General features: G+C 44.5%; 1 protein-coding gene across 4 annotated transcripts in view; it reads right to left on the bottom strand.

The window, feature by feature from the left end:
- DPP4 (dipeptidyl peptidase 4) overlaps positions 1-24,108 on the bottom strand; it is a 992,858-nt gene that overhangs the window by 234,433 nt on the left and 734,317 nt on the right. For all 4 annotated transcript variants that reach the window (XM_069616324.1, XM_069616327.1, XM_069616325.1 and 1 more), the window contains one exon: positions 17,648-17,695. In XM_069616324.1, the coding sequence (XP_069472425.1) occupies positions 17,648-17,695 (48 nt within the window). The remainder of the gene's footprint in view (positions 1-17,647; positions 17,696-24,108) is intronic.

Below are 24,108 nucleotides of genomic sequence, written 5' to 3'. Positions count from 1 at the left end.
TGAAATGTATGCCCCATGAAGAACCAAGCTGTTGTGGCCTAGTGGTTAAATGCTGGCCCTCAAACTCGGCCAGACCAGGATCCAAGGCTGTATGTTTTTTTTTTTTAAATGCAAGTAATTTAATTTAATTAAAAGAAAAGCAACACAAGTGGGAGGTGGCGGGGTTTGTTGCAGTGCAGTCCTGTGATCTTATACAGCATGAGGGCATTTAGACGTGACTGCAATGTCAGCCACGTCCAAACATCCTTTGGGCCAAAATAACAGTGCCGGAATGGCTTTCCCGCCGAAAAGGGTGTGCGGAAATGGGTGTGCCAAATTTCGGCCTGCGCCAAAATGATGATGCTGAAAGGTGGTGTACCACTTGGAGAACACTGCTTTACCAAAGTGTGTGCTCCATGGCAAAAAATGTAATCTCAATGTGCATTGCCTAAAAACATTGTGAGTTCTCAAAGCCTGCAATCCGAAGGCCATGGCTAGAGGACTGGTGGCATTTTAAAATGAACAGTCTGCACGGCCAAAGGCCATGGCCGCTGACCATGGCCAAAGACCATGCTAGTGGTCTAGAAGCATTCTAAAATCTATGTAATAGCAAAACACTTGAAATTCAAGGAACAAACTTTAGTTGCAGGGATGTTAAGGTGAGCAATACTTTGTAAAAAAAACGTTGAAATTCAAGGAAAAAACACAAGATGTATGGACGTTAAGGTGAGCAATATATTGCAACAAAACGTTTGACATTCATGGAAAAACCATTTGTTGCAGGGACGGTAAGTTGAGCAATAATACATTGTAACAGAACCTTTAAAATTCAAGGAAAAACTTTAGTTGCAGAGATGTTAAAGTGAGAACTTAATGCAACAAAACCATGAAAATTCAGCTAAAGCCACCTTAACTTTGCACCCATTGTTGCACAGACTAAAAAGACTAAATCAGGGTATCCCTTGATAACAATTAACAACGGTATTAAAACCTTTCAGGGCAGACCCATATCAATAACTGTATTTTAGAGCTCTGATTAATATTTAGGCTACAGTTAAAGTTTAGAGGAGCGGATGACGTCATCTCTAGTGCCTGCCCACTCACCTCCGTCATACTGGAAGCAAATCAGGAAGACTCTGTGCATGGCACCAAGTATCGTTCCAATACCATACCGAAGATATGCGAGACGTTATGTACTCAGACAACCGTATCAAATTTATCCTGGCATGGAAGTGGCGGAAGGTGTAATCCAAGTAACAAAGAAAAAAAGTATAAAGAGATGATGAAATCATCTATGCCGAGAGGCCAAGTGAGATGAATCTCAACTAATGCATATATGCAGCAATGCAAGGTAGATGAGTTACATAGAAGTTTACTGCAGTAGAAACTATAACATGAGTAAAGCGGCCATGATGGAAAGATGGACGTCAGATCATGTCAAAACTAACTCAGAGACAAACTAGGGCCGCAAATCAGAAACCCTGCAGAAAATAGCTTCCTGCGAGGAACCAAGCATATCTGTTTTACTAAGAGTAAGGATGACACAGCAAGACATAATTGGAAAGTACAAAGGGAGTTGACCAGGATAAGCTATGAACAACGGGCACATTTCTCTTATATTAATCAGAAGCAAAAACATTTGCAAGTGCCAAGTATTGGATAATCAAGAGTGCAGAAAGCACAAGTAAGACGGAGCAACCAAGTCTCCAAAGGCCAAGAGGAGTTATGGCACCCAGCACAATTAAATCAAATAGCAGTAAATAACAGGTAAAATGCACAGATTCATGGTCTATTGACAAGTGCTGCAAGACAAAACAAGGTCTATTCATTAAGCCTCAAACAAAGATAGTGGTGGACCCTGACTCCCTGAAAAATCCCAGAGAAGAAAACAGCAGGCAAGGTCAACTACAAAGCAGAAGCCTTTGCTCGTGGTCTAGTTGATGAGAGATGGTAGGATGGTTGACCAATGTGAGTCTAGTTTTCGTTATGTTCACGTGCAGCTAGCGAGCAGAAACGCCAACGTTGGGAGAGTATGCCTATCAATCATGAGTGGCTAAGTAGTGACATGCTTTTCAATGTTGCAAATGCCAATCCACTGTCCTTATTTTTATAATCAGTACAATACATTTTTCGAGGCATGCCTACTAGATAAGGGGCAGCCACTCATGTTAGAAAAACATATACGTATATATGTTCCCCTAATCAATCCCTTCCCGTCGATTGGCTTTACTGTTTGTCATGTAATATGACATCATAACTGGTGCACATTTAATTTAATATTTATTGTGCTATAGTTTAAACAATAAACTTTACACAAATTTAACATTAAATAGCATAATAAAATACTGACATGATTCAAATATAATTTTTAAATACACATAATTTACAATACAAAATTCTAAAAAAAACAAATAATTCATGTTATTCACAGATATATATACATTTCATACCTTCCATCTAAGAATTACCTTCATAGAACCTATTCCTCTACAGAGTTATATCCAGTCTTCTTTCAATTTGTAACCAGATAGTATACAGAGCTATTAATAAACGTAGACCATTAGAGTTGAGGCAATGGTGCCAAAACAGGGCTTCCCCAATATGTGTGGTTTCATGCACATAGCTACCAAGAAGGGGAATAAAAATACTAGCCATCTCCGAGCACTCAGTTAACAAATGTTTTGCAGTCTCCAACTGCTTATGTGCTTTACATAATCGACAGATACGTTCCTCGACGGCCATCCTATCTTTTCTCCCCGTGTTGTTTAAGGTAGGTAGCTGTTCTAGGCGAAGCAGTAATATGAACCGTCTAAGTCTAATAGATGGACAGATATTCAAGTATCTCTGGGGTTTCCTAAATTCAAATAGTCTATATTGCACACATTGGTAGCTGCTCAGACTCTTAAGATGTTCAAAATTCTCCAGCCAATCCCAGAGATCAATGTGTTTGCTCAATGCTCTATTTACTTTGTCTGAGTATTTACCATCTCTGGATTGCCAGCCTATTTCAGAGAGCAAATTGTTCATCTGATCTACAATTGAGGAGGTCGAGCCTTCCTTTTTTATTTCTTGGTGTACCGCAGTTAATATATCATTACTAGTATCACGAGTCATTCTGAGATATAACGCGGCTCTCTTCTTTAACACCAATGCCTTTAGGGAGGTTAGACCCAATTCTAATCTAATGATGGCCACCGGAATAGAGGGAGATAGACCAAGCAATGATGCACATTGAAGTATAAAGTCTTTGTGTAAGAGAAAAGTAACCAAAAGTGTGTGATCTGCATTTTGTATGGTCACCAGATTTCCCTACTTTATTTGAGCTGACAAAAAAGTAGTACTTTGCCTTATTCTTTGAGTCCGTCCGGTTATTTGGGTCTGAGGTCATTTGCTATGGTTTGTTTGTTTGTTTATTTATTTGTAATGCGCGCCAGACCCAGGGGTAACCGAGCGCAACAGAAAGAATATGCGAGATTTACAGAGTTTCAGGAATATACACAGTACATAATTTACAATGATGTATAAAAGATGCAATTTTGTGGTACTAATGTCAAAGATACAATGGGTTATATACAGTGTTAATAGAATTATTTACATTTGAGGTACAAATTCTGATAATACATATATACAGTTCAGATATGCTAGCACAGCAGATATACACATCTAGTAGTGGATTTACAGGTTGTTAGAATTGATGTGATTGATGTAATTCCTTCTGAAGAGTGAGAAGGGTTGGTCTGCTCTAAGGTAGTGAGGCAGAGCATTCCACCATTTGGCAGCTATCACAGGGAAGCTAATTCTGCCAATTTTGGCAAGTTTAAATCTGGGTACTACCAGACAATTAGAGTTGGTAGTTCATGTTGGTCTACTAGAGGTTTTTCTTTTTATGTTGTCCATCAGGTAGCTAGGAGCAGCATTGTTGAGAGCTTTATGTGTTAAGGAGATCATTTTTAAGTGGATTTTGTTGTCAGTAGAGAGCCATTTGTGTTGGTGTCTGATATTGGATATATGATCCCTTTTATTTATGCCAAGAGCTGCTCTTAGGACATTATTTTGTAAAATTTGAAGCCTTTTAGTGATAGCTTGGTTAGCACCACTGTAGAGGGCATTGCAGTAGTCAAGTCGGGAGAGTATTAAGGCTCTCGCCAGGATCAGGCAACTATCATTAGAAAGGAAGGGCTTTCCTGCTCTTATTAATTTACAGGTATATGCTGTAGTAGAAGATAGGAAATTAACCTGTTTAGTGAATGACATGGTAGAGTCAAGATAAAAGCCAAGCGTTTTTACTTCCCTAGAGACCTTAATGATATTACCGTCTATGTTGAACATAGAGTAGTCCGTGCCTAGCTTATTGATATTGGTCTGTGTCCCTAGGATAATCAGCTCTGTCCTATCATCATTCAGGCAGAGGCCATGGGATGCCATCCATGCCGGAATGATGAGATACACCCTATTCACCAACTCCCCATCCCAACTGTGATCCCCAGAAAGCGGGAGGAGAACCTGTGTATCATCTGCATAGTTAGTGTGGGTGATACCTAGAAGGTCCAGATCGTCAAAGAGGGGTTTGGTAGATATGTTGTATAGAGTTGGAGAGACACATGAGCCCTGGGGGACTCCACAAGTGATAGGCATAGGGCCTGCTGCTGCCGAGGGGGAAAAGACTCTAATGGTTCTCTCACTCAGAAAGGATTCTACCCATCTATTGGCTTGAGTGGAGAAGTGGGCGGCTGAGTCCAAATGTCTACAAAGGACTTTATGGTTCACAAGGCCAAATGCAGCAGAGAGGTCGAGTAAAAGGAGGAGTGCTGTCTTTCCTTGATCTCTCACTCATCTATCTGTGTCTTTAAGTCAATGAGGGCAGTTTCAGTCCCATGGAGAGGGCGGAAGCCAGATTGTCTAGCTCCCAGTAGTTTGTGTGATTCAAGGCGTCTTTGAATTAGTGTATATGCAACTTTGTCCAGTATCTTCAGAAGAAATGGTACTATGGTAATAATTCGGTAGTTGGTAGGGATGAGTGGGTCTAATGTCTGCTTCTTGAGAAGCGGGAGCACCCACGATTGTTTTAGGTTGGCCAGGATGTTGCCTGTAGAGAAGGAGGCATTGATAAGTTTGCAAATGAAGGGTGAAAGGTCTCTGGCAGCGTCTTTTATTATTTGTGCTGGGCAGATGTCACCCTTGAAATTGGAGGGTTTAAGAGAGAGGATCATTTTCTCTACCTCTATAATGGTAGTTTTGGTGAAGGAGAATCTGTTGGTAAGGCTGCCATTAGAAGTGTCAATGGACGGAGAGTTATTTGGGAGATTAAGGGATTCTTTTATTTGTTGGAATTTGTTTTGGAGAGTGTTTATTTTATTTGCTAAAGCATATTGGATACCTGTACACCAAGTCTGATCCTTCGTGCAGGTATCTGGTGTGGCAATGGGGTACTCCAGTTCTTTCAGTATGGAGAAGAGTTCCTTCATGCTTGAGTTAGACTTGGTAATGCGATTGTTATAAGCATTTCGCTTTGCTAGACAGATTTCATTCTTATAGTGGCGGGAGATCTTGGTTAAATTATCCTTGTTCTCATCAGTTGGGCAGAGTTTCCAAGTCGATTCATATTTTCTCTTAGTTAGGCGTAGAGCTTTAAGTTCAGGCATGAACCATTTGTTTAAATGTGCCTTAGGTTTGCTTGAACGTAGTTTAAGTGGGGCGACTTTATCCACAGTGTCGCGCATGATACTATTGTATTCATGGACTAGTGTACTAGGGTCTAGGTTGTCTGATAATGCATTTAAAGTTGGGAGGATAGCAGGAATAATATTATCCACTGTCATATTCTTTTTATTTCTAGTAAGGCAGGATGGAGCCATATGTGGGACTACAGTGGATGGTCTGGTGGTTAGTAGATTGAAGGACACTAATGAGTGGTCAGTCCAGGATAAAGGCGTGATAGAGGAGATGGCGGCTGTACAGTTGGAGTCAGCAACCCAGTCCAGTATTCTGCCCTTCACGTGGGTCGAGGTGTTAACTTTTTGGGTGAGTCCTAGAGTATTGAGGGTATTGGCAATCGCAGATGCATGTGCATCTGCTTGATCATTGAAGCCAAGGTTAAAGTCCCCTAATACCAACAATTGTGATGCAATTTTGGCATAATAGGCTGTTCAGATCCGCCTCAAAGGTCCCGAGTGGGCCCGGTGGTCTGTAGATTAGATGTATGGTTAGAGATTGGGTATTGTTTATGGGGGTTTTGGCAGTGAGGGCTTCACAGGATTGAAGAGTTTGTATGGGGGTTAATCTTAGCGATAAGTTAATTTTAGATATGATGGCAATCTTGCCTCCGCAGGAGCCTTCTCGATCTTGCCTAGATATAGTATAACCGTCAGGGATGGCCAACATAAGTGATGGTCCTGATGCGTTGTGTAGCCAGGTTTCGGTTATAGCAATGAAGTCCAGGTCAGCTTCTGTAATTAGGTCAGCTAGATCAATGGCATGTGCCGTTAGGGATCTTACATTAAGGAGCGCTCCCTTGTAAAAGTGCTCTCAGTTCCCCTTGTGATTTCTAAGATATTTGGTAGTATATCAGCATTAGCCTTAGACTTAGCAGTTTGGTAATTTGTAATGGCTAGTGGGGCAGCAGGGAGAATGGGAACATTACATACTCTAGTATATTGGCCTTTCAAAGTATACTTTGTGGTAGGGAACAGTCTTCTGGGCAGCTCATGTAGTTTATTGAGTCTAGCTCGTAGTTTATAGTTTCTGTCATTAGTTGGACAAGGCTGGGAGTCATAGGCTAGTGGACCTGTATGGCATGGTACATGGGACAGGTGTGGACAGAGTTATTGATAACCTTAGATGTTATGGGTAGACAAGGGGGGGCAAATGCTGACTTGCCTGGGGGAGCTTCAATGTGGCGATTCTGGTTCTTGGAGACAGAGTGTGGACAGCGCCATCATGCATAGGATATTAAATAGGGTTGGCATAGTGCGAGGTTGTCTAAACTAGCCTATGAGCAGGTTGAGATTTCAGGCAATCTGGATTCGATTTATTTAAAATAGTCCAAATATAGTAGATACTAAACAATCCAGTAGTCTAAATACACTTTACTAACGCTTTCAGGCAATCTAGATTCAGTTTACTTGAAATGGTCCAAATATTGTAGATATTAAAACAATCTAGCAGTCTAGATACACTTTGCTAACATGGTTCAAATGATACAATTTTAGTTGATCTCGTGCACAACATTGATTTTTATGGCAGAGACAGTCTAATGTACGTTTAATTATTAAGGCAGAACAATCTAAATATGCGTTTATTTTTATGGCAGAGACAATCAGGTTTGACACAGGTCTAAAAGCACTTTGCTATGCAAGTTCTAGGGCAGTCTAATAGTGATTATACTATGATAGTTGAGATGAACATATTTAGGCAGTCTATATGCAGTATGCTCAGGTAAACTAGGTAAATCGGTTTCTATACATTCTGAGCGGTAATCGCTAGTCTAACTAAGTTGCAACAAGGCAGCAATATATTACAATAACATTGGGGACACAGGAGCATATCGATTGCAACCGGCGCCTGCTTTTGGCATTAGTTGTTGTTGCGTGCCGTCTCGGGTAGGGGAATTGATAATAACATAACAGCCATGCTCAGTTTGCATAAGCTAGGGTGGCGGAGATGGGTTCGTGGAGTGATTGCACACAAGGCTTGAAATATGCAGTTATGCAAGAGTACTTACAGTGGCCATCTAGCACGGGCAATGATAACTGGGGATGGCAGTTCGGGAAGGGGTCAGTCGGCTAGCGGGGGTGGCCCCGCTGCGCTCACATGCGCGAACAGGCAGCAAACAGGTGCTGGCCTTGAGATCGTGGGCCTTGACTGAGGTGGGCCGGCTTCGCCGGCCGGTGCCCAATCAGTGGCAGATAAACAAATGGCAGCCAATCCGGGGGTGGCAGAGGCTGTGCTGAGCCAAGGTTAGGCTCTGGTGTAGAAGAACAAAAGGCGGGCGGCCATCTTGGAATAGGGTGGTACCTCGTGTACCTTAGTGGAGAAATAGGTGGACTTGTGCTAGAAACAGCACGAGCAGCCGAGATTTCAGTTAAGCTGCCTCTTCTTATTTCCACGCTTGGCGCTGCGACAATTGTTGGAGCTTCGTTGCTCGTGTTGGTGAATCTGCACAAATGTATGCAGCCGGCATATTAGGAGGGAGACAAGCGGCGCTGGTCATCTGGGCTGGTGTCGGGTGCTCATAGCTCCTGTGGGGGCTCGTCCTGGTGGGGGAGCTCCTGCTCCTTGCCTGGAGTCGATCTGGTATTTTCATTATGAGCATGAGACACACTCCAAAGTGCTACTGTTCTTTTTCAGACCAACAGCAACTGTATAAATACCATTTTCTATAATAAACACAAGGCAAAAAAGATGCCAAGATGGAGCCTGTTATGGCAGTGCCCAATACAAAAGACATAGGGCCTCATTACGAGTCCGGCAGTAACCGTGGCGGTAAAGCCGCCTGGTTACCGCCGGACTCATATTACCATTCCGCCTCCGTGATTCCCGGAATTACCGGGGCATTACAACCCCGGTTTTCCAGGAATCACGGAGGTGGAATGGTGTTAATCCCCATTCCCATTGAGTCCTATGGGGCTCGATGGGAATGGGGATCATGGAAACACCGGCAGCATCTCGTAATGCTGCCGGTGTTTCCTCGGCCGCCTGCAGGCGGGCGGTGTTAAACCCGCCAGGTCAGACCTGGCGGGAACATCACCTCCCGCCTGCAGGAGTCGGATCAGGCGGTCCGGAAACAACGGTGGCGGCGGGTTTACCGCCACCGTTATTTCCGGACCGCCCGAGTTATAATGAGGCCCATAGTGTGACCTATTGTATTCACCAGGTGAAGGTGAGTTGTGACCGTGATGTGGCTGCCCAACATGGAAGAAATGGTGTTCCCTGATATCATCATTGTATGATAGGCATAATGTGCCCATTAACACGCAATACTATCCAAAATCCAACGCAATTATGTGTGATACAAACTAATAAAATCTGATAACCGAGAAATATACTAATGCAACAACGGCCTTCGGTCTGGACTTACCATTGCTGTGATAGACCAAGAGGCAAATAAAATAAACACGTTAAAATGGTGTCATCCCCTTCGGTACTAAGGATGGTATGTGCTAAGCCATCACACACACTTAATGACGTCCTCATGTGAATACGTCCATCATCAGCAGCATCTTCAATTTTGCAAAATGTCATCCACGGCCGAACAAGAGGTTTGTCTTGCAACGGCACCAAAGAGCAGAACGGATAACCCTTCAAGAAGGTAAGGACTAGTACACATAAGTCATAATAGATGTTTAACACAGAATATAGTTACCAAGGGACTTAGAATCAAATTGGCATGTCTCTAAATGGACTTTGCCTGTTGCCTTGTTGTTTTCTTCTTCTTTTTGAACAGCAGATGGATGTCAAAATCGTTATAAGAATGATATAGACAGTCATCCCTGCTCAAGTTGGGTTAGTCACTTACCCTTACTTTTCTCACATGTTTTGAGCAACATACAAATTGTTAATAGCACAATGTCTAAGAGAAAACCTGTCTATTTCTTTACCTCTCTCTATAGACAAAAGAAACACCAAATGACAAATGACTTTTTGAAGCAAGCATTTCACAACAAACATATATAATATGCGCTCCCAATCAAAGTTGTAGCCAGTCCTGACTGAAGAAAGCGACCCAATAGCTCCATGTTGCTGAAACCGGCCAACACAATAACAATATAGGGATATCCGACACAGAGATGCACTAAGAGAATTGGTTTTCTAAGATTGTTGCCTCTATAATGAATTAATGAAAGAAAAAGAAGGAACTCTTCAGGGATTCAGAGACATAGAGCAAGGGAGAATAAAGGAATATTGTCCCTTCCTGTCTCCTGTAAAATGTGCTTACACATTTTCAGTTCTGGTGGGTTTGGAAAACCAGAGCTTTGTTAGACACAGATGCACATTGTTTAAGGTCCTTTCCTAAATAGGCGGCACATCACCAAATACTTGGAATAACCTCCACAATTCAGGGAAATGTTCGCTTTTTTCTATAGGGCACGAGTGAGTGATGTGCAACACTAGCCATTTGAAGTGATACAATGTATTTCTAGGGGAGTTGAAAGGGTACCCTAGCGGCCTCATTGTGCAGCACTAGGAAAGGCACAAGACGTCCCTCTTTTTTGCTGTCCAACTCCAGTGTTCTTCAGGCATCTTCCTTGTTTTCTACCCCCAAACCAAATGACGATCCTCTGTTGGGGTGCCCCATTGTGTACAAGTTGGAGACCTTATATTAAACTCTCCAACACCAATTAAAATCCCCTGACGGCACCTATAGCCACAGGGGTTTCTTGCACGGCACTCCATAATTCACTGTAACACAGGTGGGAAAAGCACATCATCCATCTTTCCTCCTGGCCCAAGCTGTGTACTCTCATAATGTTACCACATAGGGGGTGTGGATCACCCATCTTCTCCTTCGTCCAATGCCTCAGGCAGGACACATAGCCTCTCTTGAGGAGGTTGCCCAGGGCAGTAGCTCCAGAGCAATTCTTTGTCTCCTCAGCCCCTTTTGATCTCGTCAACCATCTCCTCCAATAGTTATACTAGAAAACTGCATTTAGCTGTGCCACCATAGGGATGACTAATGCATTGGACATCGGTACAGGCATTCCAATGTCCCACCATTACAGAGCAAACCATATTCATCAAAGATATAGTAACCACATTTAAAATAACCCAACATATATATAGAGTTGCCTTTCACTGCTAAATAAAATATTGGAAATTAACTTCTGTGCTCAGTTTATTTATTTTTTTAAGTCTAAGTAGTAACCTGTGGAATTGCTGAATTTAACTGAACCAGGGGGTTTAGAAGCAAGAAAGGCTAATCTCCGAGCCACTCACTTGCAGAAACAGACACATTGAGCTCCTTCCAAAATATCGTTTCTTTAGACCTATTTCCTGACCCGAATTTTCAAAATGTATGAGTCGAAGAAACCCTTTCAGTTTCCCTTAAAACAACCACATCCACTCCACATCTTAACACATCTGAGCTTAGTCCACAATAAAAGCAAGGATGCTACCGTGGGACTTCACAAGCTTCCGTCAGGCCCTGGCAAAAGAGGTCAATGGCAAACCATGGGATCCATCCACAACCACTGGGCACGAGCCTTAGGGTTTTGTCTGCTGGTAACTCCTTCACTTCACTACATTGAACCTAACAAACAATACGTGCCAAACCCAGGCAGGATTCTCATTAATGCAAGGAAATGGGGCTGCCTACCCATCAGTCTGGGATGATCTAAATACCAGCACGTACACGCCATCACACCACACCTATACACACCTATATGCTATCTTCCTTATTTATTTGTGCCTAGATTAGACTAACAGTGTCTACATAAGACTTCTAGATGTCTTCCTTAAAAAGCAACAAAGATACAAAATTCTTCCTCAGATTTCTGCCATGGCTAAATACGAGGGAAAACATCATGCCAGCATTAGAAGCTTTACTGGGGCGTTCAGTTAATTGCAGGTTTAAATTCAGAGCCCTCTCCATTTTACATTGACCATTTAGGGTCAAAGTGAAAATCATGTGTTAGGACTCAAAAGCAGTCCACGGTCAAGAAATAGGCTTTACCTGATGGAGTCACACTTCAAGAAGAAATGTCCAGAAGGTGCATCCTTTAGAGATTTGACAGCTTAACAATGGAGCTAGTTGCCTAAAGAACTCTGTTTATTACAGGATCAGATTGCATTCGGGAAATTGTTAGGTCCTTGCCACACCCTTAAAAAGCCAAAACACTACCACATAGACACTAGCAAAAGAAACACCCCAAAGCACATATCAGACAATAATACAAGTATCTGTAAACTCACCAGCTGCACCGAAATGCAACCAACAAAGCATCCTATGGCTCACTCAAACCGGAATTCGACTAGATTGTGTAGTCGACCAAAAGCAAACTGACATTGAATGATGACAGGATCTTGAGTACAAAAGCATCTGAAAAATCATGTAACTCTGATACCTCAGTGACAAAAACCAAACTGACCTATCATTAGCTCCATCAGTGGACATAGTAATGTGTTCACTTTGTGGGCCCTGTCTTGGCACTGAAGCGATTACTGAGCCGACAATAACTCTTGTCCTCTCACACTAAACAACTCCCACATTCTTCCACAGAGCAGCCGGCAGAGACACTTCATTTCTGGCACCCTAAATATGTCTCTCACTATTAAACCCTTGAAGTGTAACAGCCATCTGTTCTCACCTACATCCACACACTCCTCTTTACCTCACACCAATCATCAGCCAAAACAAGAAGCATCTTGCAGCTCAGGTTGGAACTAGGCATGTCGCGTCATAACGGGTGATGGGACGTTGACCCGCCACTGTCACCCATCATGGACGAACCAAATGAAGCCCAGCAAAATTGCTTGGCAAAATTCCTGTGCTGGCTTTAACTGTCAAAGGCAAATGTTTCACTTTGATAGTGTAACTTCCAATGCGTGACTACTCAATGGGCCATGCATAACTGGGATCATTTTGCTTCCTCAGCCTTTCACAGCATATCGGGAATGCAGGCTGTGCATCCCCGCATCTTTATGTCTCCCTGCACAGCATCAAAGAGGCACTCTGGCTCTAACACGCATGCCCTCAGGAACCAGGAACGTGTCTGTGCTTCCTGGTTCCTGTTCATGCTGCTCAGGATGTCGAGGGCCATTGTGGCAGGAAGTGTCCAGAGCGGGGCTACAGGAAAGGATAGAAATGTATTTATTCGTGTATGCATGTTTTATATATGTGCGCAGTAGATTGTATATGTAAGTGTGTGCAAGTGAATGTGTGCATGTCTGTTGTATTTTTGCGTGGGTGAATGCGAGAAATGAATGGATGTTTGAATTTGGGTGTGAATGAGAGAAATTAATAAATGCATTAATGTATTTCCGTGTATCGGGTGCTGGACTCCTATTGTGTATGGGGAAGGGGGCTATTTGCGCTGCAGCAGCCAGGTCATGGCAATTCTCACTGACCATCAAAGGTAAAGCAAACATAATAAGTTGTATTACATGGCAAGACTGCCCTACATTGGTGTGGCAGTCTGGTATATTTTCTTATTGTGAAATGGCAAGTTGTAATGTGCATCAAGTGTAAAGTAAACAGGATGAGTGTTATTTCATGGCAGGAGTGAGCTACGTTGGTGGGCCAGTCTGGATACATTGCTTATTTTTCCTTGTTTTATCGACATCACACATAAAGCAAACATAAGCATTCTACGTGGCTAGACTGGTCTATAATGGTGCAGCCAGACCCGACTTTTTTTATTGTGCAATTTTTACTAACACAACCGGCGTGACAATGGGCCTCATTACGAGAAGCGCAGTAAAAACGGGGTCATTACCGGCATGGAGGAACTAGCGGGTCTGTGCTTGTATGACGCTGCTAATAGCGGGTGATTACGAGTGCGTGAGCACGCGCGAACCCCCATTCCAGTAATAGCCATACCGCCATGGTGCTAAAGGCCCTCCAACCCACCGATAGCGCCATCACGGGACCGGCCGATACCGCATCTGCCTAGGAGGCACCCCATAATACCGACCCGGTAATAACATCATGCTAATACCGGGCTCGTAATACTGGACCCGGAAGTAACGTCATTGTGTCGGAATGGGAAATGCGCCGGTGGCCATCTTTAAAAACACAATCCATTGCAATCCTGCCAAACCACCACTGCTACAGAGGAGAGACCAGGGCCTATCTATTGAAAATGTCCAAGGCTACAAGAAAATCGAACCCCCGCCTGCGCAAAAAGCATTTTTCAGACAAAGAACTGAACATGCTGGCGGACACCCTTGCCGCCCATGCTGAGGAGATCAACCAGCACAACCTGAAAAGGGAGGTGCATCAATGTTAAAAGGAGATCTGGGAGGAGGTAGCCCACAAGGTCTCGGAAGTCGGCACCACCCCACGGACAGTAAAGGACTGTAAAAAAAAGGTGCGATGACCTCCGTCTCAGGGTACGGAACATCCTGGCCAGCAATAGGAGGGAGGCCATAGCCACAGGCGGGGGTCCCCACTCACCCGCAAAACTTTCATGCTGGGAGGAGCCGTGCAGTACCTTCATACAGATGGAGTCCATTGAGGGCTTCAGTGAGATGGAGACGGGGGCCGCAACATCTGCAGATGGAGGTGAGTGACCCTGCAGATCCCAGTAGGGAAAACCATGACGTAGCACAAGTGATGTGGAAGAGAGTCTAGGCAAGACAATGCATGTCCCAACACACACATAAACATATCCTTGTCCAGATGGAGGCCAAAACCCTGCCACACTGAAATGCATGCTGAATGCCAATCCCATTACCAACACACAGCCAACACACATGCACTGTGCCCATGTAATACATCACACAAAACCCAATACAACAGCATGCCACCTGCCACGCAGCATCCCTGCATTGAGACGTCACAGCAAATGCCAAAATGCCCCCTTCATACTACTCTGTGTGAAACACCTGTAAGATAGGAATGCATGATAAATGAAATTCTCCACAGCACCATATAATGCATCTTGCATGTAACACCATCACTGATGCCCTGCATCTCTTCTACCCCCCCAGGCACCGATGGAGAGGATGCCAGTGAGGAAACAGCCACAAGGGCATCCACGTCCCGGCACAAGACTACTCCCACAGGCAAGACCACCTCCGGGGCAGCCTCGCAGGCCACACCGAAACCCAGGGAGAGTGCCCAGGCCATGGCCACACATGAGGGCCCCACATCAACGCCTGACACCGGGAACACAGAGCTGGCAACACCAGTGGAAGGCGAGGCCAGTGGCACACTTTTGGCAGCAACAAGTTCAGTCGGCGAGGCAGCAGCCACTGCCCCACTGAGCGACATAGGAACTGCAGTGGAGGAGTATGAGGACGAGGATGGACTAACCCATGTGGCATGTCCACACTCCCCAAGCCCCATGTCCACCCCCGATCCCCACACTCAGCCCTCACCCACCAACAGCAGTGTGGATCCTTCACTACACGATTCGGACCACAGCACCCTCCCCGAGGACAGCACTGCCAATGCAGGCCCGGGAACAGCACCCTCAACCACTGCTGCTCCCACCACCAACCTTGAGGCACGGCTAGCAAGGGTGGAGGCTAGAGAGGACTCAATGTTGGACCTTCTCCGACAATATGTTGCGGATGGGGAGGACACGAGGCGTGAGATTGCGCAGGCCATAGCGGCGAACACAATGCCTCTGCGTTGATGATGCAAGACAGTCCGGGGGCCGTCACGCAGGTCCTCACCTCTATCCTGCTGCACATGCAGCAGCTACAACCCGCACCAGCTGTGCAAATCACCACAGCTTCCACCCCATCCACCACACCCGCATCCTCCACACCCGCTTCCTCTGCACCTGGTTCCACTGCACCCTCCAGCCCTGCCCATTCCCACCCAGGTGGTGTATGCATCCCCCCCATTCCCACCCAGGTGGAGTATGCATCCCCGCCATTCCCACCCAGGTGGTGTATGCACCCCCCATTCCCACCCAGGTGGAGTATGTATTCCCCCATTCCCACCCAGGTGGAGTATGCATCCCCCCCATTCCCACCCAGATGCAGTATGCATCCCCCACCCATTCCCACCCAGGTGGAGTATGCATCCCAAAACATCACAACCCCAATGCTCTGCCATGGGCTAGTCAGGCAACTCACCAAGCAGCCAGGCATGTCGTCCAGCATGTCGCTCCATGTGACGGGGTAGCATGGAGTTACGCAGCACCATGGCATCATGTGTCGATCCGGGATATCGGGCGCAGCAATGTGTGATGATCTTGCTGGAGTCACATACCATCTGCACATTGATGGAGTGGTATTGCTTGCGATTGCGGTACACCGCCTCTACGGCATGGGGGACTACCAATTCTACATGGGTGCAGTCGAGGGCACCAAAGCAATTGGGCATGCCTGCCAGTGCATGGAAGCCTACTTTGGTGTCGGCTATCTCCTGGGCAGTCCGTGGTAGGGATATGTGGGTGCTAGCGTGCTTCAGGAGGGCATCCAGCACAGGCACCACTTTTAGTAGCGGGGGATGGCAGTGCGTATTTCTATGAGGCTGACGATGTCGTCATGTATGGTGTCCCGGTCCAACCGCTACAGGGTGTGGATCTGCTCAGGGGTTAGATTGAATGGACTGGGTCTGATGCGAGGGATTGGTGGCTGCCTATGAGGTACTACTGGCTGCACTGGTGGTAATTGCTGGCCCTTTCTCAACCTCCTTCTCCTCCTGCGTCTCCTCTGTGCTGCCTGTTGTTGTGGCTGTAGTTGTTGTTGTAGTTGCTGTTGTTGCTGTAGTTGTAGCAGTATAGGCATGTCCTCCAGCCCCATGATTGCAACAGCTAGTGGTATCATTTTGGTGTAGGAAGGGATGTGGTGTGTGGGTGGACAGACTCCATTGACCCCACCTGTGGTGATTGTGTGCACCTGTGGCAGTTGCCTTGATTGCAGATTGCTGTTTACGGGCGGTCCGCGATGCCTGTATGGCAACCATCGTGCAGGCCCTAATTACCGCCTTCGGGATGCCGGTAATTGCATGCCCGCGTGAGTTGTGATGTCCTCCTATTACCGGCATCCCGGTATTTACTCTGCGAAGGGGTGCATATACGCACGCCTGCCGGTATGAAGGGGCACGGTACGGGCGGTGGTGGTATTGACGGGTTGTTGGGTCGTAATGTCCCGGACCCGTTAACAATGCCGGTATTACCATTCCGCCTTCCTTTTTTCATTACCTCCATTCTCGTAATGATGCCCAACGTGTTTTGTACTGACACATATTGTGGAAAAAGACTTGATGAAAATGCTTCTCTGAGCTGATTTTTGTTTCCCTACACAACCGGTTTCAAACTGTTTGATTTTTTTCAAAAAGTTGTGCTCTTAAATGCGCCATTTTAACCCAAAATTGTAAACATTTTCTCCGGGGGAGAACCTTTGAAGCACAATTGGACGCTCTGCCAAATTTGTGGGAAACATGTACACCCCTCCAATAAAAAAACACCAGCTGCCACTTGTGGGCTGATGCCCCAGACATCTTTTTGGCATGAAGTGAATCAACCATTGTGGTATCTCAACCTCAAATTACATACAGCACTATATTTTTCGTACATACAATGCTTACCGCCAACAGGACACCGTTTCTCTGATCTGCATTGCACCAACATTTTGGCAATAGCAAACTAGTTCTACTCCTGCACTCAATAATCTCCACACCCCCTTATTTTACCAGACCCAAAGCACCAAGAAGTCATTGAAGCTGTGCAAGCAAATCCACATAAGATTCAATAGCATATCATAATTTTAAAAAAACATAACATACCATACCATGCAAGGTTCCACACTCTCTTCACGTTCACCTTGTTGCCTGCATGGAACCCAAGCACATGATGCTTGGATACACCTAAAAGACTAGCTCTTTTGGTTAGGACAAAGCTGTTACAGTATCTTGTGTTCTCCACCTGCTGTTCTAGCCATGAATCCGTACTTTTCCTCCCCAGTATTCCCACCACTCTACTTCTCTCTCTCTCGGCCTCTGCATCATACATGTTTTACAGTTATTTTTCAATGGAAATCAATGGTCTCTTACTTATAAAGTTGTCTTCTTCCTGGGAAGCCTTCATTGCTAATGTAGTACCTAGAAGAAAAGCACTGATTAATGATCATCACAGTCATTTTTTACTTAAGCAACAAGTCAATAAAATGATGTAAACAAAGATACAAGATATATTAGCATTGAAATTTGAAAATGAAGATGAAAAAAGGCGTATACCTTTGGCCATCATTAGCAATCAATACAACAGATTCCACAAAACATTGCCAAGGCCACTTGGATTCGTTTAATGTTTTTTGAATTTCTATTAAGAGGGAGTGGGAAAAGCACAGGGAATATCCCAAAAATGCACAAACCCACTGAAACAAATGTTGCCATTTTCTTTACAGGAAAACTACTGGATATACCGTCTAAAGATGGCCAATTACATGGATTCTGGGACAACATTAAATCCTTTTTAGTTGTTTGGTGAATATTGTTCCCAGCAGTTACAAATAAGTGGGTTCAATATATTTTGTCCATTACTTTCGTTGTTGCACCAACTGCTGAAACAAAATTAAATCTGAATCCAGGAATGTGATTGGTGGATCCCAGGCACAAATATTTCAGTCTGAAAGCCATCTTAAATTCATGGATCTATTGCTGAAATTGTAAAGGGCTATATGGCAGCTGTCAGGTATGGTGGGACCCAAGGGAGGACACAAGCATGTTCCAAAGGCCTCGAACGTTCTCCTTTATGGAAATAAAAGTTGCCAAACCTGAACCTGGACATGGTGCTATGCACATCAATGTTTTCTCTTGAACATGTTAGGTGACATTTGGTGTCCCGAGTATCTGCAGACCCTGTAACTTGTCAAAGGATTTCAGGAGCACCAAGCTACTAAGCACATGACTTTACCGGAAGTACACGCACTGGAAATTACTGGTCTGCGGCAGGGCCAAATGCTATTCCCTGTGGTTATTTTGGATCTGATTACAGTTGTTGGAGATCTGGGCAAAGTGCAATATGTTACATACATCATTCCACATCCTTTTAACATTACCCACAGGTCAAGGATGTAGGCCATGCAACGTTGTTACAGAACATGGCCATGTATAACAGCCATGCCATGTTCTAGGCTACCTATTATCACAGAACACCCAGAGCATGGAATTCGATCATGCTAGCATACATGGAAGTGCAACTTGTGTTTTAATATTAGAATGTGATCTCCTTTGACGATGCATACAGCGGCTCAGAGCAGCTATGGGCTGTCATGTTCTGGTCCAGAGCTCCTGCTGCAAGTGCACCTCCTGTTTCCTCTCCGCATTTGCCACTTAACCAGCTCCTTTACTTTGCCTGCCCTACCCAATAGGCCCTGTTAGAAGGAAAAGGGGCTATTCCCCTCAAGTGCCTTGCACAACAGGCACCCAGCACCCACTTGCTGAAAGATCCACTCATAATTGAACGGGTGTGAACCAGTGTCACACCCCCGCCTGCTGCCAAAAAGAACGAAGAGAAACACCCAACCCGAACTATCCCTCCTGAAAGGAGGGGGCTCTTGGGATATTCATTACCATGACGCCAACGACTGTGTTATTTATATATATATTAGCAGAAGTTTGTGATGACATAACTGGATCCTAACACTGTGTTACCACTACGTCATTTTGTTCTTACTGCATGTACAATAATACAGGCTCCCTTTTAGTCCGGAACAGGGGTGTTGCTAGGTCTGGGAAAGATCCAGGACTACACTAATGTTGGCACTGTCGGTACTCGGGGCTAGCTAGCCTTCTGGTTGTAGCCCCCATGAGCTTTTGTCTGGGGCTACAACCAAAAGACCCGTGGCTACAGTCCACTCAGACCCCCCCTAGCAAAGCCTCTGGTCCAGAGTCTCATCCTTACCCTTTTGGAATTGAAAGTCTGGTTCTGTCTCCTCCCAGAAAATGATTCACTGACATGACCGGTTTTATTTGTAAATTAATTTTCAGCCATCATCTATTCGTGGATTGTGAAACCGAGCATTATAAAGGCTCAAAAACATGAATACAAACGTTGTATTGGTGCAAGTGCAATTAGTACAAAGGACAAAGGCGAAATGCCATAGTGCAAAAACATGGGGCCTGATTCAGAAAACGTTTTCCAATGGGATGCATCCAATGAAAAAAGGCTTTGTGAACCAGACCCTACCGTCATTCGATGCATTTTTGGGCCAGGGAACATTTTGCACTAGTGCTAGGACTAGGGAAAACATTGCACTGATTCGAAAATGCATTGAAGGAACAGCAACAGAATTTAACAGAAGCTTTGCAATGATGCAAGTGAAATTAGCTCTCAGCAAAAAATGATCTTAGAGCAAATAAATGGTCAGTACTACAGAAACATTTCAGCAGTATTAGTGAAATTACCACTAGGACAAACAATGTAAAAGTGTGAAAAACATATTCTTGCTTGAGGAAAAGAACTGGGAGAAGGGCAAACACTGCCCTGGTGCAAACACGCATTGATATAATCTGTTTGCAGTGGGGTAATTGTGTAGCTCGTGCCAATTGCACTTGCACTGGTGCACATTTCTCTAATATCAGCTGTATGCTTTCAATGCATTTTGCCCTAGGGCACGGTTTACCCTAGTACTTTTCCCAGGTGTAATCATTCTTTTAAATAATGTTTTTTCAACAAGGCCAGTTTATTGCTCAATTGCATTTGCAGCAATATACATTTTTTGCGATATTGTTTGTTTGTTTGTTTTATTCATTTATAATGCGCACCAGACCCGGAGGTAAGAGGGCGCAGCAGTACAGGATATGCGAAGCTTAGGTTACATAGTTACATATTTGCACATAAAATTTAAATATATACAGGCAGAAGCAGTAATAGCGTACGATACATACAGGATATAAATCAGGTAGTGTATAAGCAGAGGCATGGTAAGGGCAATAGGGCACAGCGCAATCGGCGCTGTACAGGCTGTATCTGTAGTCAAGATAAGCAGGATTGCATGTGCAGGGGCAGGTAGATAATGCTATGCAAAGTTACAGATAATGTACGAATAGTGCAGTACTGTTGGTGCTAGTTCACAGATTGGAGATATTCAGGGCCTATCTGTGCAACAACTATCCACCAATGGGCTGGAAGGGGGAGTAGCAATACTGGGTGTGGGAAATGGCGACACAGGCGGTGGTGGGAGAAGGGGTCTAGTTGGTCGATTGCTTTAGATGATTGATGTAGTCAGATCTGAACTTAAGGTAGGATTTCTCAGTCCGTATAGGGTGGGGCAGTGAGTTCCAAATTTAGGCCGCCCGGACAGGGAAGCTAGCGCCTCTGGCCTTGGATAGTATGAATCTTGGAATAATAAGAATGTTGGCATTGGAGATTCTTGAGGGTCTAGAGGATCTTCTTTCTATAAATCTATCAGTGAGATAGGGAGGAGCCACATTGTTCAGGGCTTTGTGCGTGAGGGAGGCAATGCTCAGTAGGATTTTGTCTTGGGTCGACAGCCAGTTGTTATTACGCCTTATCTTAGAAATATGTGATCATCTAGGAATGCCAAGAGCTGCTCTCAGAATACAAATTTTACAAAATAACGCCCTATCTTTGATGTATTTGTTGGCCCCAATATATAAGGCGTTGCAGTAATTGAGTCTAGATAGAATGAGGGCTCTAGCTAGAATCAGTTGTTATCTGAGATAATTACCTGCTCTGATGAGCTTACATGCGCAAGCTGTGGCTGAGGCCAGTGAATTGACCTGTTTGTTGAAGGAGAGGGTTGCGTCTAGATGGAAACCTAGAGTCTTCACTTCCTTTGCTACCTTGATAGTATTCCCATCGATCACAAAGACAGAGTAATCCTGGTCCAGATTTCTTAAGTTGGAATGTGTGCCCAGAATGATTAACTCTGTTTTGTCATCATTCAGGCATAGACCGTGAGTTGCCATCCATGCCTGGATGATGAGATACACCCTATTTACCAAGGCGAAATCCTTATTGTAATCCCCTGAAAGTGTGAGGAGGATCTGGGTATCATCTGCATAGTTAGTGTAGGTGATACCAAGATGGTGCAGAATCAAAAAGGGGCTTAGTAAATATGTTGTATAGTCTTGGAGAGACACAGGGGCCCTGGGGAATGCCAGTCAAAATGGGGATTGGATCCGCTGCATCTGAGGGGGAGAACACCCTCATGGTCCTTTCGCTGAGGAAGGATTCAACCCAAATTATGGCTTCTTTAGAGAAGTGGGCAGCGGAGTTAAGGTGGTTACAGAGGACTTTATGATCTACAAGGTCGAAGGCGGCCAATAGATCCAGGAGTAGGAGGAGGGCTGTTTGATCTTTATCTCTTAGCTCATTTATTTGTGCTTTCAAATCGATGAGAGCAGTCTCTGTCCCATGTTGTGGACGGAAGCCAGATTGCCTTGCTCCTAGGAGTTTGTGGTGTTCTAGGAATTTTTGGATTTGGGTGTATGCAATCATATCCAGGATTTTTAGCAGGAAGGGGACTGTCGTAATGGGGCAGTAGTTAGTAGGGATGAAGGGGTTTAGGGATTGTTTTTTTAGCAGCGGCAGTACCGATGATTGTTTCAAGTTAGATGGCACAGTGCCTGAGGTAAATGAGGTATTTATGTGTTTAGATATGATGGAGGAGAGTTCTCTAGCGGCATCTTTTATCAGTTGTGCAGGGCACAAGTCGCCTTGACAGTTGGAAGGCTTGAGAGAGAGGATGACTTTCTCTACCTCCCGAGTAGACATTTTGGCAAATCTAAATTGGATAGTTGTATTTTGCTCCAAAGAGGGTAGGTTGGCGTTTGTTATTGGCTAATGATTAAGTGCTACTTTCTTAGCCGCTATTTTCTTTTGTAGCATGGTAATTTGTTGGCCAATGTTTGTTGAATCTCTGTGCACCAGACTTTGTCTTTTGTGCAGATGTCTGGAATAGGTGTTGGTGACTCTAATTCCTTTAGGATGGAGAACAGCTCCCTCATATTCGAGTTAGCCGTAGAGATACGCTTATTATATGGGTTGCGTTTGGCCAGGATGATTTCCTTCTTGTATTGCGAGGAGATTTGTATGAGTTTGTTTTTATGGTCATCTAATGGGGTAAGTCTCCAAGTGGATTCGTAACTTCTTTTAAGTTGACTGAGATCTTTCAGTTCAGCGGTGAACCATGTATTCAAGTGGGCTTTAGGTTTACTTGGTCTAATCTTTAGGGGGGCTATGCTGTCAAGAGTGGTTCGTATAATTTTGTTATACTCTTTTACGAGTATCTCTGGGTCTAGATGTTCATCGAGTTGGTTTAGGGTGGGTAGGATAGCAGGAATCACTTTGTCCTTAGTGATGCTCTTTTTGTTCCTAGTGGGACATGGTGGGGCCATATCAGCTGTGGGCGGAAGTGGCCTAATGGTGGATAAATCATAAGTTATCAAGTAGTGGTCAGTCCATAGTTGTGGGGAGATGGAGGTAATGGAGGCGGATCAGTTATAATCTGCTAACCAGTCGAGAATTCTCCCTCTATTGTGGGTGGGTCCCACAATATTTTGGGATAGGCCAGATTCAGTGAGTGTATTGGCAACATTGAGGGCATGATTGTCTGTTGGGTCATTATAACCTAGATTAAAGTCTCCAAGAATGAGTAGTTGTGTGGAGGTTTTGAGATTGGCTGATAATAAACAGTTAATATCTTCTTCAAATGTACCCACCGGGCCGGGGGGCCTTTAGATAAGGAAGATCGTTAGGGTTTGCGAGTTGTGAAGTGGGAGTTTGATAGCGCAAACTTCACAAGAGTTAGGGTTTTGAATGGGGGTGGTTCTCATGTTTAGGCTAATTTTGGCAATGATAGCAATGCCACCACCTCGCATGTTATTTCTTTCTTGTCTCAGAATGGTGGGATTGCTAGCGATAAAAGAGGTCCTGCTGCCTCATGCAGCCATGTCTCTGTGACGGCGAGGAAGTCCAACAGTATAAGTTCACAGTTCACAGATGTCGGTGGCATGCACCATTAGAGATCTGACATTTATTAGTCCGCCTTTGAGCGGAGGGGCTGCAGTGATGATTTTAGTTTGTGTGGTTTTGATAGAGGAGGTTAAATCGACCGTATCACACAAACCTTGCATTTCTGAAAGATTATGGTTTTTACAGTAGGGCAGTGTTTGCTCTTCTGCTTACTGCACTTGCAGCAATGCAAGATTTCCATAACATGGCCCCTATAGGGCCATGTTATGGAAACCTTGCATCTGTGCATTGGAATATGGTCCATACGCCCAACAGATATTCTATCGGTGCAAGAGCAATTACTACTAAGGCAACAGTTAACCCTAAGAAATAAACTCATTTCCCAGGGCAAACAAAAAACTAGCACTAGAGATATGTTGCCCTAGTGCAAAAATACATTAAACATATTTGTTTTATGCACTAGTGCAATATTTGCCCTAGTGCTTTCCAAAGCTAGGTTCACGATCAATAAATAAACAGATAAAAATAAGTGTTAATTGCACGTGCATCAGTGAAAAGTTTCTGTAATACA

Source organism: Ambystoma mexicanum, chromosome 9 (genome assembly GCF_040938575.1).
Source record: "Ambystoma mexicanum isolate Mex_15411 chromosome 9, UKY_AmexF1_1, whole genome shotgun sequence".
NCBI classification, from domain to species: domain Eukaryota; kingdom Metazoa; phylum Chordata; class Amphibia; order Caudata; family Ambystomatidae; genus Ambystoma; species Ambystoma mexicanum.
This window is presented reverse-complemented; position numbering and strand designations above follow the sequence as displayed.